Source organism: Solanum stenotomum, chromosome 3, assembly GCF_019186545.1.
Source record: "Solanum stenotomum isolate F172 chromosome 3, ASM1918654v1, whole genome shotgun sequence".
Taxonomy (NCBI): Eukaryota; Viridiplantae; Streptophyta; class Magnoliopsida; order Solanales; family Solanaceae; genus Solanum; species Solanum stenotomum.
This window is the reverse complement of record NC_064284.1, coordinates 10,192,304-10,209,132: the sequence shown is the minus strand read 5'-3', so window position 1 is coordinate 10,209,132 and position 16,829 is coordinate 10,192,304. Positions and strand designations below refer to the sequence as shown.

General features: G+C 34.4%; 2 protein-coding genes across 2 annotated transcripts in view; both read left to right on the top strand.

Annotated features, from left to right (window-relative positions):
• Nucleotides 1-16,829, top strand: part of LOC125857689 (LRR receptor-like serine/threonine-protein kinase RGI3) — a 297,610-nt gene that overhangs the window by 274,144 nt on the left and 6,637 nt on the right. The window lies entirely within an intron of this gene.
• LOC125857713 (uncharacterized) lies at nt 1,931-11,910 on the top strand. Its single transcript, XM_049537330.1, has 5 exons — nt 1,931-2,094; nt 9,340-9,567; nt 9,781-9,865; nt 11,312-11,393; nt 11,495-11,910. The coding sequence occupies exons 1-5, from the start codon at nt 2,092-2,094 to the stop codon at nt 11,565-11,567; spliced, it is 471 nt and encodes a 156-aa protein (XP_049393287.1). The 5' UTR covers nt 1,931-2,091; the 3' UTR covers nt 11,568-11,910.

The following is a 16,829-nucleotide window of genomic DNA, read 5'->3' as shown; positions in this document are numbered from 1 at the left end:
AATTAAAAAAGTAAACAGGCAAATGAGTTTCATCTTATCGTATATATAATTTTTTAATTACCTAATTATACGGTATAATTTTCGGCAATTTGACACACTACGATAAATAATCCCAAATATTTGCTTACTTTTTTAATTGACAAATTTTGTGATGAAATATGTAAAATTTTAGAGAAAGGTGGAGAAGTTTTATAAATTGCCTTTTCTCTTTCTTTCTTTCTTTCCCCCCTTTGCAATTTTACCCCTCAACGGAAAATGGTCAAATTTGTTTCTCTACTATTGAAAATTAATTATATTTATCCATCATTATACTTTTTCAACAAAATTGTCTTTATCATTCACCTTTGAATAAATATTTATCCCTCAATTATTATTTTCTTGGCCCCCACCTTTAATTTGCTATGTGGCGTTCTCGTGAATTTTCATTTTCTAAAATTTAATTATTTTAACCTGATTCATTGTTAAATTCGTCTAAATTTGCAATATAAATCCATCCCAAATGTTCTCAAACCTTCAATTCTTTTCGGTCATAAGAAACATCGACTAAGCTAGGGTTCCTGACGATTCTTTATGTGCGGCTCGAGGCTTCAAAATCTGCTCAACAAGTAAGATTTTTATTACTTAAACTCTTTATTAAAGCTATTTTAATCACGTTTTACTTACTAAGTTACATGTAACATTACATGTTGGAATTGAGGAATCAAATCCAAAAGGAATTGAATTTTACAACAATCTAATAGATGACTAGAAAAAAAAATTGTATTATGAAATAAGCTATTAAAATGAAAATCAAACTTGATATGAAGCTAATCAATTTATTTCAACTTAAGAAATGCAACCTTATGCACCTTTGTTTTACTAGGATTTATCACAAAAGTTCAAAGATTTATAGGAGGGATTTTTAAGCAAATCGAATAATATATGTATTTGAATGAGTTTTCTTTTTCAGTCACAGGATCTGCCACAAAAGTTCAATTCTTTTCTAATCATTAGAAACATCAACTAAGCTAGGATCTACCACAAAAGTTCGAAGATTTGTAGGAGGGAGTTTTAAGCAAATCGATTAATATATGTCTTTGAATGAGTTCTTTTTTCAGTCATAGGATCTACTACAAAAGTTCGATTCTTTTCCAGCCATTGGAAACATCGACAAAGTTAGGGTTCTTTGTGATTCTTTATGTGTTGATCGAGGCTTCAAAATCTGCTCAACAGGTAGGATTTTTGTTACTTAAACTCTTTACTAAAACTATTTTTATCATGATTTACTTCGTAACTTACATGTAACATTACATATCGAAACAGAGGAATCAAATCCAAAAGGTCTGAATTCTACGACAATTTAATAGATGCTATACTAGGAAAAAAAGGGTTATACGAGGAAACATGCTATCTAAAAAAATTGAATTTGATATGAAGCTAAACAAATTTATTTCAACATTAGAAATGCAACTATATACAACTTTATTTTATAGAATGTACCACAAAAGTTAGAAAATTTGTACGAAGAATTTTAAAGTAAATTGAATAATATATGTATTTGAATGAGTATATTGTGTTCCATAAGTGAAGTATAAATTCCTAGCTATTAAACTCATATTTATGCTAGTTTACTTATTACAGGACAGAATTGGGAGTTTGAGAATTTTTGGGATGAATTAATTTTACAAAAAAAATAAATTAAATTGAGAGTAATTCAAATTAGAAAAAAATAGTATGGAGTAATTTACATAAACATCACATAGAAAATAAAAGTGGAGATAAATAATGGAAATTAGTGGTTTAAAAATAATAATGTGTTCAAAATTGAATCAAGACATTTAAAACGAAAGTATAATGATACTAAATTTATTTTTTTCTATAATTAAATTAGAGTCAGACTAAATATAAATATAACTTATTTCTGAGTGCAATAGGGCAATTTTGACCCTTTTTCATAGATACAAATAACAGAAGAGCAGAATAGAGTGCTCTCTGCTTCGTCTACAGTCTTCCTCCTTTCAGTTTTGCACTTTCGCTGAGGAATTTGGCAGCCGGCTCTATTATCATAATACTCCCAAGGGGGCCAACAACTTCTCCTCAATCTGAGACACAATGGTATTCTTTTAATTTCAATAAATATTTGATTTTGCTATTCTAGGTTCTTCCTTATCTGCAATTTTTTTTTAAAAAATTACAGCTGGTGATTGTTTCCGTTTCTCTGTTGTTGGTTTGCACTTGTATTGCGGAGTTGTGGCTAATTTCGATGAGGACTGAAATTAAATATGTCATGCTGGTGTCTTATTGTGGATATTGAAATCTTCTTTCACTTGCTTTGATACCTTTGGTTAATTCGTAAGCAAAGATGACACCTTTAGTTAAAAACACAATATTTCTTGAATTTTACTTTTAGGTTTTTGCTTAATCCTTTTGGTGTCCGGCTAGCTCTGGCACACCTCGACTAATTCTACGTGTACCTGTCATCTTTCACCACCAATAGGTACCCGTCTATCAAGGCTAAAACATATGGGAAGAAATCACCTAGTGTGTAGTCTTTGCTGGGAGTCGAACCTGAGACCTCATGGTGCTCAACCCACTACATTGACCATTAGGCCACACCAGCGTGGAAGAAGAAGTCTTTCTCTTCTGCACTGTTATGTATATAATCAAGGTAGTTGGGAATTTCACAGGAGAGTTATCACTTGGGATATATTCACTATCTTTTCTCAAAAAAGACATTGTGGATGCTCGCCTAGTTAAAAATTACCTCAATCTTCTCTTCTCCTTAATTGAATAGGCTTATAAATCCATCTTTAGCTCTTATTTGTAGGTATTGAATGCCATTTTTTTATGTATAGATCAAATGGCTTCGTGCACCTTTATCATTATTGGAAGTATATTAATTTTTGAGTGTCACTTCCTACCCTTGTGGCATCGATGCTAACCAACTAAAATCTAGTCCAAGGTTTTAATATTTGTTCCTCTAAAACTGGATTTTTGTGTAATCTTTTTGTGCTACCAAGAAACGGAAAACTAAAAGTTATCTCCTATTACTTTTTATATTTGCTTTCAGGGTCTTGATTTTTGCTCCTTCTCAAAATCATGTTCATATTATGCATGCATGGGTGTGACCTAGTGGTCAATGAAGTTGATTGAGAACCATGAGATTTCAGGTTACATTTCCAACTGAGATAAAAACACTAGGTGATTTTTTTCCCACCTGTCTTGACCTTGGTGAATAGAGAGAGTTACCTAGTACCTGTGCCATTGGGAGGTGGCAGGTACCTTATGGAATTAGTCAAGGTGCGCACAAACTTGGCCCCGACACCATGGTTATCAAACAGAGAATCATGTTCTTATTTCAATGATCTAGATTATTATTTTATTTCAAAAAAATGATCTAGATTATTTTCTTTTTCCGATGTTGCACTCAAATAGTTAAAATCATTGAATCAAACCCACTTTTAAACTTCTTAGATCAACATATATCTTTGGACTTTTACATCCTAGGCAAAATCAAAGATCTTCTCCAAGAACACAAATCAATCCCTCCAACTTGCTTTGTCTCATTGTTATGTCATAGTCCATAGGAAGCTATGTTGAGCTTTAGCATGCTTAAATGATAACTGAAACTCTCATGATCGTTATTTCCTACTTTCATAATCTGACACTTTGGTAGTGTGTCTTCACATGCTTTCATTATCAAAGGATGTTTTTAAGGTGCTATTATTTTTTTTATCAATTTTCTGGTTATATATCTCTTTCAACTCTTACTTCTGTGTTAATTTGTTGATTGCTTTACATTTTACATCATATCAGATAGGAGGCCTATTCCACTTAAGAAAATTTTGATGAAATAATCCTAATAATTAGAGTATTAGACTATGATTTGAATTGTAGGTTTACGGGGCTCATAAATCTTTGCTTCTTATTGAAAGGCTCTTGTCATCTCCTTAGTCTTCAACTAAGTGCGTGTGCGACACTTGACAACTTGCTTACGTTCTTACACAATTTGCTCACGATCTCGCTATGTCAAGTCAATCTAAGACACTAGGAATTCGGTAAGGTAATGATAGAAAGAATACAAGAGAATTGCAAGGGACATTTGTATTGGAGAGAACTTGAATTATTTGCTTCGAGATTTTACAAATGAATACTCCTCTATTTATACTACTCACTTAGGGGCTAATGTGCAAATAATAATTAGCACTCAAATCCTTTCATATTTAAAAGTAGGTCCGTTCTCTAAATTCTCTACATACCTAGAACATTCTAAGACCTTTCATAAATTCTTCTGAAATATTCCATAAGAATCTAGAGTCTTTGCAGACTTTCCATGGCTCTAGAATATTCAACAAATGCTAGCATCTTCCTTATGTAAGCTTCCACATGGCAAAAAGGTGTGTCAAGTGGTGAGCAATAGACCACCCTCCACCCAAAAGCGCAACCATATCCCCAACTCAATAAGCGCTAGTTGGCACACCTTTTTGCCATGTGAAAGCTTACATAAGAAGCTTTTGTGGGAAGATTCTAGAAATTTGAAGAGTCTGTTAGAATGACTCTAAATTCTTATGGAATATCTAGGAATTTTTTTTAAAAGGCTTTAGAATATTCTGGACATGTAGAGAATTCTAGAGAAGAAACCTACTTGTAAATATGAAATGATCTGTTTAATAATTATTATTTGCATATTATCCCTAATCGTGTAGTATAAATAAGGAGGTATTCATCTGTAATATCATCAAGCAAATAATTCAAGTCTCTCCAATACAAATCTCCCTAGCAATTCTCTTTTGTTCTTTCTATCATTCCCTTGCGATTCCTAGTGTCTTAGGTTGACATAGCGAGGTTGTGAGCAAGTTGTGCAAGAACATGTACAAGTTGTCATGTGTCGCACGCACACTTAGTTGAAGACTAAGGACATGCCAACATTGTATCGAGCAAGGTTGTAACTAAGAAAATGAAAAACGACGGAGAAATCAATGATGCTAACACCCAAGATGCTACTAGCATGAAAAGCTATAACAAAAAGAGAAGTGTTGCCAACAAAAACCAGGAAATGTCGCTCAAGGTTGAGTCAAACGAAAGACTTACATTCATAAACCTTCTGCCACTGAGGTGAGCAAGGATGATGTGGATGGAGGTCCTGCCTGGAAATGTCTCGCTTGGTAGAAAGTGGGTTATGAAGGTTAATGTGTGGATGAATGTAGTCGAGATATTTGTCCAACACTTTGGGAAGGTAGAAGACACTTAAGTGTTCTTGAGGGGCACACTCTTGAAAAGATCGAGAGCATCTGAAATGACTTGGATGGGCGAAAACAGACCAAGATAGAGATGATTCCATGGAGGTGTTGAGCACTATTGATGCCATGAAGGCAAAGATGAGGCACTCGAAGAGCAGGTTGGCACTGGCGTGACTAAGACAGTAAGAAATGTTGTTGTAATGAGGGAGGCTAAGATTGAGGCTCCAAAACCACTGGTGTTCAAAAGGGTTCATAATGCTCAAGAAGTAGAGAATTTTGTTTGGCACTTGGAGAACTATTCTTGGCATGGAAAGGTGAGGGGCTACAAAGCCAAGATCAATACTATCGTGTTGTACCTGTCAGAGACTGTCATGCTATGGTGGAGACGAAAAGTGGCTGATGCTAAGAGAGGTCTATACACTATCAGCATGTGGGATCAGTTCCTCCTACATACTGTCTTTTACAAGGCAAGACACAAACTTCAGGAGTTGAAGCGAACATGGAGCATACATGACTATGTCAAAGAGTTCACCAGTCACCACCCTTATTCTCTAAATCCCCAACCTCACCAGCAATGACTTGTTGTTCCACTTTATGGATGAGTTGCAAAATTGGGCTAAGTAGGCACTTGCGGGAAACTCCTTGCCGAGGGCCTGTGCACCCCCGGGATTAGTCGGGGCTCAAAGAGACTCGGACACCCGGTGCAAATAAAAAAAAAATAAAAATTGGGCTAAGTAGGAGTTGCAACGCCAATAAGTCACAGATATAGACGAAGCCATAGTAGAGTCTGAGTCTTTGATGGATTTCTGGCATGATATGTATGACAAAGGTAAAGGCAATGAGTGAAAAAGTTGTAATGTTAAAGGTGGGGGAGATCATTGAAAAAGCTAAGAGACCTACTAACGCCGCCACAAGACTTAAGATACTAATAAGTTCAATTTCTAGAAGTTGAGTGGCCACTAGAGCTATGTCAAAGAGAAGGGATGCTATATATGCAGAGGGCCACACGGTTTCAGGAAACTTTCCGACTTAAAGAGTCTCAATGCTGTGGTGCATGAGCAGAAGGGAAAAAAAACAAAGAGAGGGCACAACACAATTAGGTATGATAGGACTATGTGGAGCTGTCAAGTAGCAATCTATGCAGCCCGATGACAATGACAATCAGTACATGAATCTCACTATCAATAACAAACCCGCTTGTGTACCGGTGGACACTGGATCAATTCATAATTTTGTGACCGAGGCTGCAACAAAGAGACTAGAGTTGAAGGTCGCTCCAGCTCACTCCTGCGTTAATACCGTGAATACAAAGACTCAAAATGCCCATGGTGTAGCCTATGGTGTTGGTGTCAAATTAGGCAATTGGAAAGGTACGACAAACTTTACCGCCCTAATAGTGGATATCTGTGATATTGTTCTAGAGTAGTAGTTCTTTAGACACTGTCACACTTTAATCACCCGTACCTCTACGTCTCTTGGTCATGAAATAAGAAGGAGCTCACATGGTGCCTACAGTGACTATGTCGCACAGAGAGAGCCAAGCACAACTTTCGGCTATGTAGTTAGTCAAGGGGCTCAAGAAGGAGGCGTTGACGTCCATGGCAACCATTGCAAGTTTGGAGCAAGACATGGGTTACCATGAGACATTGTCGCCTTGCTAAGAGAAGTGAGTGAAAGAGCACAAAGATGCTATGCCCAAACAAACTACCTAAGCACTTGCCTTGTAGGTATGAGGTAGATCACAAGATTAAGTTAGAGCCAGGAGTTAAGCCACCTGTATACGCTTCTTATTGCATGGTACCGCCTGGAGATTATGAAATAATTGATAGAGTAATTGGATGCCGGTCACACCCATCCATCGAAGACACCTTTGGCGCGCCGATGTTATTTCAAAAGAAGAAGGATGGTTTATTGTGTTTATGTGTAGACTACCGGGCGCTTAACAAAGTTAAAATGAAGAACAAGCATTTGATCCCGCTAATAACTGACTTAATTGATAGACTTGGACAAACCAAGTACTTTATCAAGGTAGATCTTCACAAAGGCTACTACTAGGTTCGCATTGTGGAAGGGGATGAGCCGAAGACAACATGTGTGACGAGATATGGAGCCTTTGAGTGGTTGGTAATACATTTCGGCTCAACCAACACACCTGTTACATTTTCCTCTCTCATGAGCTAGTTCTTTCATCTCTATCAGCTATCTTGATAAGTTTGTAGTAGTATACTTAGATGATATAGGCATCTATAGCAACACCTTGGAGGAGCATGTAGAGCACTTAAGAAAGGTATTCCAAGTCTTTCTGGAGAATGAGTTATACATCAAGAGGGAGAAGTGCAAATTTGCACAATCAAAGGCACCCTTCTTGGACATGTCATCATCAATGGCGAGCTACGCATGGACAAGGCTAAGGTACGAGCTATCCAAGAGTGAGAGGCACCTACAAAGTTAACTGAGTAGAGATCTTTCCTTGGCCTTGTTAACTACTATTGCCGGTTCATCAATGAATATTCCGCCAAAGCAACACCATTAACTGAGTTGTTAAAGAAGAACAAGCCATGAGTTTGGACGGAACATTGTCAAAAGGCATTTGAAGGCATTAAGACAGTTGTGACAGTCTTGGCATTGCCTGACTTTACCAAGACATTCAAGGTACATACATATGCATCTGATTTTGCTATTGGGGGTGTCTTGATGCAGGATATTTATCCTATAGCATTCGAGTGCCGCAAGTTGAATGAGACAGAATGATGTTACACAGTGCAAGAATGTGAGCAACTTGTCAAGTGTCGCACGTCCACTTAATTGAAGACTAAGGACGTGACACTCTGGCCAGTTACTTTTGTGGGCTGACACTGATAATCAGATTAACTTTCGGTCCATGATGCACAATAGAAGATAGTCAACCTCACTGTTACTGCTTCTGCCATTTGGCATATTTCCTTAGGTTATCATTCTTGTACGAGGTCCTCCTAACTTCACATGGATGTCTTTTGTTGACTGCACTTGCTGAACCCATAATTTCTGCCTCATCAAGCCCGTAAATTCCTTAGCACCTGCCCGTAGACTGAATTCAAGAACCAATTTAAACTCTGATCTCCATTTACTCAACAGCCTGAAGCCCCTTCAACATCCCTTCTTGTCTTAATCCTTTATAATCACACCTGTTGTTTATTATGCACATTCTTGGCCCTGCCAGATAAGTATCTATATATGTGGTTGCAAGTGGTCATGGCCTCTTTGATTTTTGTGAAGTTGTCGTCATAGTGCACTTGAATCTCTTTATTAGTTTCCCAGGTTGAAAAGCTACCTAATCAACTTTTGTTTATTTGTTCAGACACACACTTCTAGTTGAGTGAGTTTAGAATGGATTGTTTGTGGGTTGGTGAATGTGAATAGAGTGAAAAGATACCATAGCTGATAAATATGTAAAGAAAACTTTGATGATACTTCCCACAATATACTGTGTAGAGAAAAACTTCAATAACACTTCATACAATATATTCACGGTTTCTGTCGGAGTGCTTTCCAGATTGTTTTTTGTATTATTCTGGGAAGATGCATGTCTTTTTAGTTTATTAAGTTAAAAGGGATTGGCAGAATACACATTATAGTTTGTAGCACCCCAAGTGTGTGGCCTAGTGGTCAATGAAGTGTTGGTGAGTACAGTTACCCGACACCTGTGTTGGTGGGAGGTAGCAGGTAACAAGTGGAATATAGAGGTGTGCACAAGTTGGCCCAGACACCACTATTAGAAAATATGAAAAAGTATATCTTGTATACAATACTAAAAGTTTCATGTGAAAAGATCTCCAGGAGCCACAAGTCAAATGAGCATTTTAAAAATTGGCCTGTAAGAATAATGCTATACTTTGCCATAGTCCAAGAGACTGCTAAAAATTGCCTATTTTAGGAATCATTGCCATGTCTCAGTTGAAAATTTTAATTCATTATTACTGTAGTATTCATCTAATCTGTACAGGTTTAATTATTACTTGAATATTTAGTGTGTCTTTTGCACATCTGTTCTTGCCCAATGTTTGATTTAGTTTTGCATCAACCAGTATCTTGCTTTGTGGTAGATGACTAGCAATTTATTCCTAGAATCCTTTCATGACAGGAAAATTTTGATCATCGATTTCAACGAACTGATCAGTGGAAGCCTGTCTATTCCTGGTTAGAGACTCTAGACACAGACGAGGTGGTTAAATCAAAAGAAATTATAGACTGGCTTACTGAGAATTCTGATGTGAGAGAACAATTAAATTCAAGGCATTCACGTTATCATTTGATGCATTACATAAAAAAATGCCACATGAAAATTCTGAAGAGAAAGGAGAAGAAGAAGGTATAATATCTAGTTTATCGGAAGTTGAGTAGGCTTTACTGCATTAATGTCATGTTTCCAGTATCTCAATTTCTTCCTCCACTGAATGACAGAGGAATTCAGTAATTCCATATGTCTGATCATGCATGCTTTTGTGTCTGCATTGTCAACTTCTAATTCTCTTCATCTTTATTCAGCATTAAACCTATTATTGACAATTTGTTCTGTTGGCAGGGACCAGGATTCACCAAAAACGTGTCTGTGTCAGAAGTCAAGAAAAGTGAAGATGTGAAGAAACTTGTTCCAGTTCAAACTACAGGTGAATTCTGTTGTTACATAGAATGTAGTGCATAACAAGAGTAAGCACGTTCTAAGTTGTCAGAATAATTAATCATTACTAGACCTTTTTGTATACAATGAATATTTTTGTGCAAGGGAGAAAAGCTCATATGAATCTAATTCTGTGGTTTCCCGTCGTATCCCTGTAGACAAAGCAAACTCATGAATCAGGACCGAGGAGTTTATAGTATAGTAAGTCAGTGTTGGAAGAGTATTCCTATAGAAGTGGAGATCCTGCTTAATACATGAACCGAACAACATCTTTGAATTACTTCTAAAACATATGTATCCTAAATGATAAATCCATGCTTAATTACCTTTGCTACTAGCTTGTACTTCTCCATGTTTGCATGTACTCCAAAGACCCATCTGCCCATTGTGGCATCCATTTTATCAGTTTCCATGATCCTTGTTGTTTAAGGTATATGCTTAATAACTATTGCCATATTGAACGTCTTCTACCACGTCCTCCTGTCAGGAACTGGCTGTAGAATATTATAAATTAGATTATTTTCTTTAAATCATAATTTGCTTTATTCATGGATACTACAGTGTTCTTTGAGGGTGTGTGTGATCAGATCTTTAGGTATTGAGAAAAAGTGTTTAATTGATAAAGTATTTTGAGGTAGGGGCTATGGATGGTTTGGCATTCGGAATCAGGAGTGTTAATTGGTTTTAGGTCTTCTTGAGAGTTTTTTACCTGCTATGGAGAACGGAAGGACATGGTGGAAGTAGTAAGTCATGGGGGTATGGCCTGTTTAGTCGGTGGTTGGGTCGTTGGCAGTGGCAAACCATTGATGTTGTTCCAGACAGCTGGAGAATGACTTAAGTTGGATATTGCTTGCTTAGGTGGCAGTTGATTCTTTAGGCGTTTTGTTTTTTGTTTAGATTATTTTAATTTCTTTTTGGTTTAATTTAGATGCAAATTGCATTTTTGGGTTAGGACACTGCTTTGTCAATTGCTATTGATGTTTTGACATAAGAGAGATGGTTGCCGGGATTTTCTTGGAGGGTGGTTTACTGAGATATAATACCGTGTATCTAGCACCTTTTTTCTTGGGGGTGTTGGGCAGAGGGGATGGTGAATAATTGAGCTAGCATTCGATGATGGGAGTACTTTTTGAGCTAACATGCTATTTACTTCTCAGACATGGAGAAACTAACTTGATTTTCACAAATATGGAATGACATGTACCATTTAAGAAAAGGGTTCAGTAGGAATGGGTTGTTTCATCGAGTATGGGTTGGGGTATGGTGAAAGTTTTGTCCATTTTTGCATGAATATGCTTATTATTCTTCTCCTGTTGAACAGTTTTTGTAACTCAAGTAAGGTTGCTTCCTAGAAAATGCCCTATTATTAAGCCTTCTTGTCTTCTCCTTTGCTAATTCTCTTGCTGATATGGGTTTTATTGATCCAACTTTGTAGACTATAATTTCAGCACCGCCGTACCTAAGGACACTGAACTCTATAAAGCAAAACAAACAGAAGCTTTGCAGAAATATGAGATGTAAGATAATTATTCCAATCTAAATTCGTTTTCATTCAATCTTCATAAGATATTTGTTTACTTTTGACACAATCTTCCCTCTCATGTTTATGTTTTTTCAGTCTAGTGGAGTTGGAGAAACAACTTTCGATGCACTTCCCAAAGCCTGGAAACATTGGCAATAAAGGAAACTAATCACTGCATAGATTTCAAGCTGATTTTGCACATCGATTAAAATTCAGAATGACACAGTTTTGCAGTGTATTGATTATAATTTCACATCCAGTTTTGCTGGTTCGATTGCTTTGTTTCATCGATTCTGCAAAATTTCGACCATGGCCTATAGAAACTAGTTTTAGAAACTAATTCCTTTGGTAATTTCTGGTTCTTGCTCCCCGTCCCACCACTCTCGACGTCCCTGTCCTTGTGAGAAATATCCTTGATTCTATGGTAATGTAAGAAGTATGGAAAATTAAGTTAGCAATTAGTTCATTTGCCAATTCTCATTTGTATAAAATAAAGTCTTGCTAGTTATGAATATCTCAAAAATATTTGAATGAAAGGTCTCTATCATTCAGTAGTTGTTACTTGTTCTATGTTAGGTAGGTTGGCTAATAAATAGTAGGGTAAATGGTACAATTTTATAAATGAAGCTACCAAATTTCCCATATACACAATTTTATAAATGGGCATTGATAATGACTTTTCCATGATTGGCCTATTGTAAGTACTACTGTATATATGGTTCATTATAAAGTGCTTTATTCGATTTTATTGCATGAGTTTTTATGTTTAGTACAAAAAAATAAATCAAAAAGGAGGATATTATTGAGGATTGTAACTATATGCTAGAAATAAATAAGACTACACATCTTTGAACAAATATAGAGAATTTCTACCAAATGAACTATACATATATTATATATCTACTGGCTATTTTTAATTTAAACGATTTGATGAATGACTGTTTAATTAGGTTAATTCTTTGTAAAAATCAAATTACGAAAACTTGTATGAGCTAACAAGAGGGAGTTATTCGGATGATCTCTAGAGCATCCCCATAATTCCCCTTTTGCATTTTTTTGTCTAATGAAGGAGAAATCATTGTGGTGGTATGAGGAAAGTTGCAAGCATGGGGGAAGTGAAAAAGAAATAAACTAAATTAAATTAAAGAAAGAGACCATTTTGTAAAACAGACAAATTTGTTGCTTAATTAATTCAATTATTGTTTCTTTAGAGCCGAAAGTACAAAAGTTGACGAAAGCATTAACCTTGGAAATGAACAACATTTCGAGATGCTAAGCTAATTAAAAGGAGTAATCATTTGGTTTAGCAAATGCAATTAGAAGAAGCAAAGCATACATCAAAGTTGGAGGAAAGCACATTAAAGACCTAAAATAAGTTACATACCAAATGAAAAAGGAAAAATCTTTTTTGCCAGAAAATTTGTCCAGAATGATATTTCACCTATGTTATTTTATTTTTTAAAACATTTTTACCCTTTTAACTTTAATATATTTTAATTAAAAAATGGAAAAAGATCAGTTTATTTTAAAATGAAAAAGATATCATAAACTTTTTCAATTTCTGGCCAAATTTTATGGCCATTTATCATTATCCTGAAAAAGATATGTAGTCTTTTTTTTCTTTGTAGTCCTTTTCTCTTCTTCTTTGTTGTGGATTGGGATCACTCGCTAGTTAACTCAGATTGAAGCAAGATTTTATGAGAACATATTTTTTCATATTCGGGAGTGAGGAACACAATAACGTCTTGATCTACTTAATTATACTCTAATTCGCAGAAAAAAAAGTCATCTAGGTGCTTCTTGTTGCTTTGATCCCCTCAACTACGTTTAGAACATTGTCTGGGCCAAAAGCCATAGTAAGTTAGTATTTTTGGTTATTTCTTCCTCTTTGTTGATATCGACAAGGCCCAGCCAAATGATGTCTGCTAGTTGGGAGTGACAGAGGTTGGTTGTAAAGTAAATAAGGGTGGTGCAATTTTTGAACTTGATCGATTTATTTTGATAAAAAAATGAAGATTGTATCGTTTTTAACTATCCACTGGTAAATCTAATCAAATTCCGATGAAATAAAATAGTTAGACGATTTCTAATCATTTAGTATCTCTTCTACAAGTAAGTAGTACTCATATAATGAATTAGCTAAAATGCTTGGAAGCTGACTCGAAACACTATGTTTTGAAACATGGAATATATCACATTATCAAACTTTCATTAATTAGTTCATATATGCATCGTCCATTTGTAGGGTAATAAGCCATGCAATAGACTGATATGGGCCAATCTTGTTGAAGGAAAAAGAAGAGGCCAAAGTATATAAAATTTTGACCATTATAGAGATAAACTTTTCTAATTGGGATTTGTTTTATAATCCCCATCTAATCAAAGAACATGCACAAATCCTCCTCACAACAAACACAAAGACAGAAGGTAGGTTACAATAATTAATTTAAGTGAAGACCCCTTTTCCACCCTAAATACCAACAAAATGAAGAGTTAAATTATTGCTAAAAATTAAAGTAGCACATCAACTGTATATATACCTTACTTTTATTCATTACTGTTCTTGACTTGATCCTCCAATTGTTCTTTTAATTAGAAAATAATTAGTTTAATATTAAAAAATACACGAAAAAGTTAAGTTGGTACAATTTTTGAATGCTAAACTCGAGAGGGGAGCATAAAACAACGTATTTGAGACATTATTAATTATTCTAACAGAAAAGCTATATATTAATTAAAAGGATAAAGAGACTCTCCACTAATTGACAATTTTCAGATATGATTTTGGTGTCAAGGATGTTGCATGCAAACATTCCTTAGCAATATTTTTTATTGTCATTTATTGTTCGATATTTATACAAGGATAGGGATATTTTTGGGACGACTCTCCCAAGTCCTAACAAGAACTTTTTTTATCTTCTTGAACTAGAATTTGAGTTATCCGATGAAGGATACACACTAATTAATATCTCATATATACTTTGGTAGTCAAATTTCTTATAAAAAATAATTTTTAAAAGATGAAGTGGTGATCTAACAACTCCAATTCTCCAATCATAACCAAAACTTTTAAAGGAATTTATGACTAAAGCAACAGAAAAAAGTGCTTTATTTCTAGCAATGACGATATATTAATTAACATACCTAATTGAATGGAAAATGATGTTAGTGCTTCTAATTTTTTTAAAAATTATTGTTCTTTCATTAATCACTTTTTGACTGACAATTTGTTATGGAGAAAAACATACGTTTGGGAGAAGATTCCAACAAAAGTAGAGCCTAAAATGGATTTGCTTGACGAAAGCATCCAATAATTCAACTTAATTAATGAAACTTAATATAAAGTTTAGGAAACGATAAGAAAAGGAATTAATGACACTTGCTTGGTCTAAATTGTAATGTGATTTAGTTGTCTGTTCAACCAAATTGTAAATATTATCACAAATTTTAGTTGAACGATTTTAGGCTTTTTCTTAAAAGAAGAAAAACTTGCATGTACTTTAAATAATTTATCAAGTTTAAAGAATAGGAATCGAAAAACTCAAAATACAGGCCGTTTTCATTTTAATTAAAGCACTCTCCACCATATAGATATGAATTATTTGAGTTAATAAATTTCGAATACCGAATGATTTAGCTCAAAAAAACCATATATGATGTACTTTCCCTGAATCGATCAAGGAAATCGGGTCCAATTGAACCATATTATAATTTTAATGGAAGATAATGATCGTATATGCATATTATAATTAATTAGTAGTAGTAATTAATGATAAAAGATGCATATATATAAACGTACAATATATTTATTGAATTGACGTAATTATTAGGTATAATTGATTTTTTTGCTCTTTTCTTTTGAGTACGGTGTGAAAAAAATATCATACGGAGGTGTATATTATGAGGTTCTTAATGTCCAATAAAATATTACAGTACTGTAAAGGCTAACGATAAGAAATGTCCCTACACTGATAACAAGTTTAATACGACTGCCAATTGGTAGGTGGTACTATACTATGTTGTGTAGTTAAACAATACAAATGCATAGTATATTATATATAGAGAGAGAGGGTGGGGGTGGGGGATATATGATGAAATAGTTGGAATTCCTTCCTTCTAATTAACTATAAGTCTTGTTCTAGGGGTTAGACATAATATATAAATAACCATTCAAATTTTGGCTTCAACTGACATACAAACACTTCAATTTTAAATGTGCATATCTAGACAACACAACTTATCTTCATTGTGTCAGTTGAACACTCTAACTTACAAAAGTATTATTTAGACACTTTCAATATTTATGTGTTACGTCAATATCAGGTATCCAAGAGACACAATGGGACGAGTTGAGTGTTTAGTTGTCAGTTGATATGACGTTGAGATATCTAGATGTGCACGCTCATATGACATTTATGCCTCTAAATTTTGAGTGTGCATAAGTAGATATTTAAATTTGTATAAAGTTAAACAAGTAGACGCACACGTCCGACATGATATGTGTCCTACATGACATACTATAAATCAGTTCGAGTATATTTTTAGCAAATTGCTATATAGACAAGTGTGTCTAGTTATTCAACTTTATACAAACTTAAATATTTATTTATACTTAATTTAAATTGAAGAACATAAATATCAACTACACTCATATTTTAGAATTTTTAGATTCGCTTCGACGCCCCTAGAAACATTAGTTGTAATGGTGATGGGCTTTGAAAAATGTACTTGCAAGGGTATTTACTTTTCTTTTTATTCATGTTTCTTGGAAATCATCATACAAGTTTAGAACTTCCACCTATACGTGCATGTGCTACTTTTTAACTCTTTTCCAATGTACAATCATTTTGCATTTATAAACAAATCTTTTGTGTCGTTCTTAATTTATTACACTTTGCCATCATTAATTTTAATTAATTTATTTAATTTGAAGCTTAAAATTGCCGCAATAGATATGATAAAACTTGAGTTGTAGGCTTATTTTGAACAGTTATAGTTGTCTTAATGATTCTTGTCTTTTTTGATCAATCCCTTCATGTCGGCTGACTATGTCCACTTAATCATTAAAACTTTAATAATCATGCACATTATGTTAATTGTACAACCCTTAATAGCATTAGTTCATGTAAGGATAATTAATTAATTAATTAAATGACTATTTTTATGAAATGATCGCAATACACAAAACAAAAATTGGCCCCTCAAAACACACATGATGTGCCTATAGATGTGACTCAACAAATTCCCATAACTTAAAAACAATGGAATAGTAGGGGATATGTATAATATATAGTCCCCATCAAAGATTTTAAATATCTTCTTGGTATGGAACCCATTTTTATTAATTGTCCCATATATAAAATAAAAACTCATTAATCAACCATACCTTTTTTTTTCCTTTTCTAGTAACACAATTCACCCCACTTATCAA

What these genes read in the sequence shown, in the direction of transcription:
- LOC125857713 (XM_049537330.1), top strand. An exon ending in AGAGAAAGGAGAAGAAGAAG is followed by an intron (nt 9,568 to 9,780) that starts GTATAATATCTA and finishes TTCTGTTGGCAG; the next exon opens with GGACCAGGATTCACCAAAAA. An exon ending in GCTTTGCAGAAATATGAGAT is followed by an intron (nt 11,394 to 11,494) that starts GTAAGATAATTA and finishes ATGTTTTTTCAG; the next exon opens with TCTAGTGGAGTTGGAGAAAC.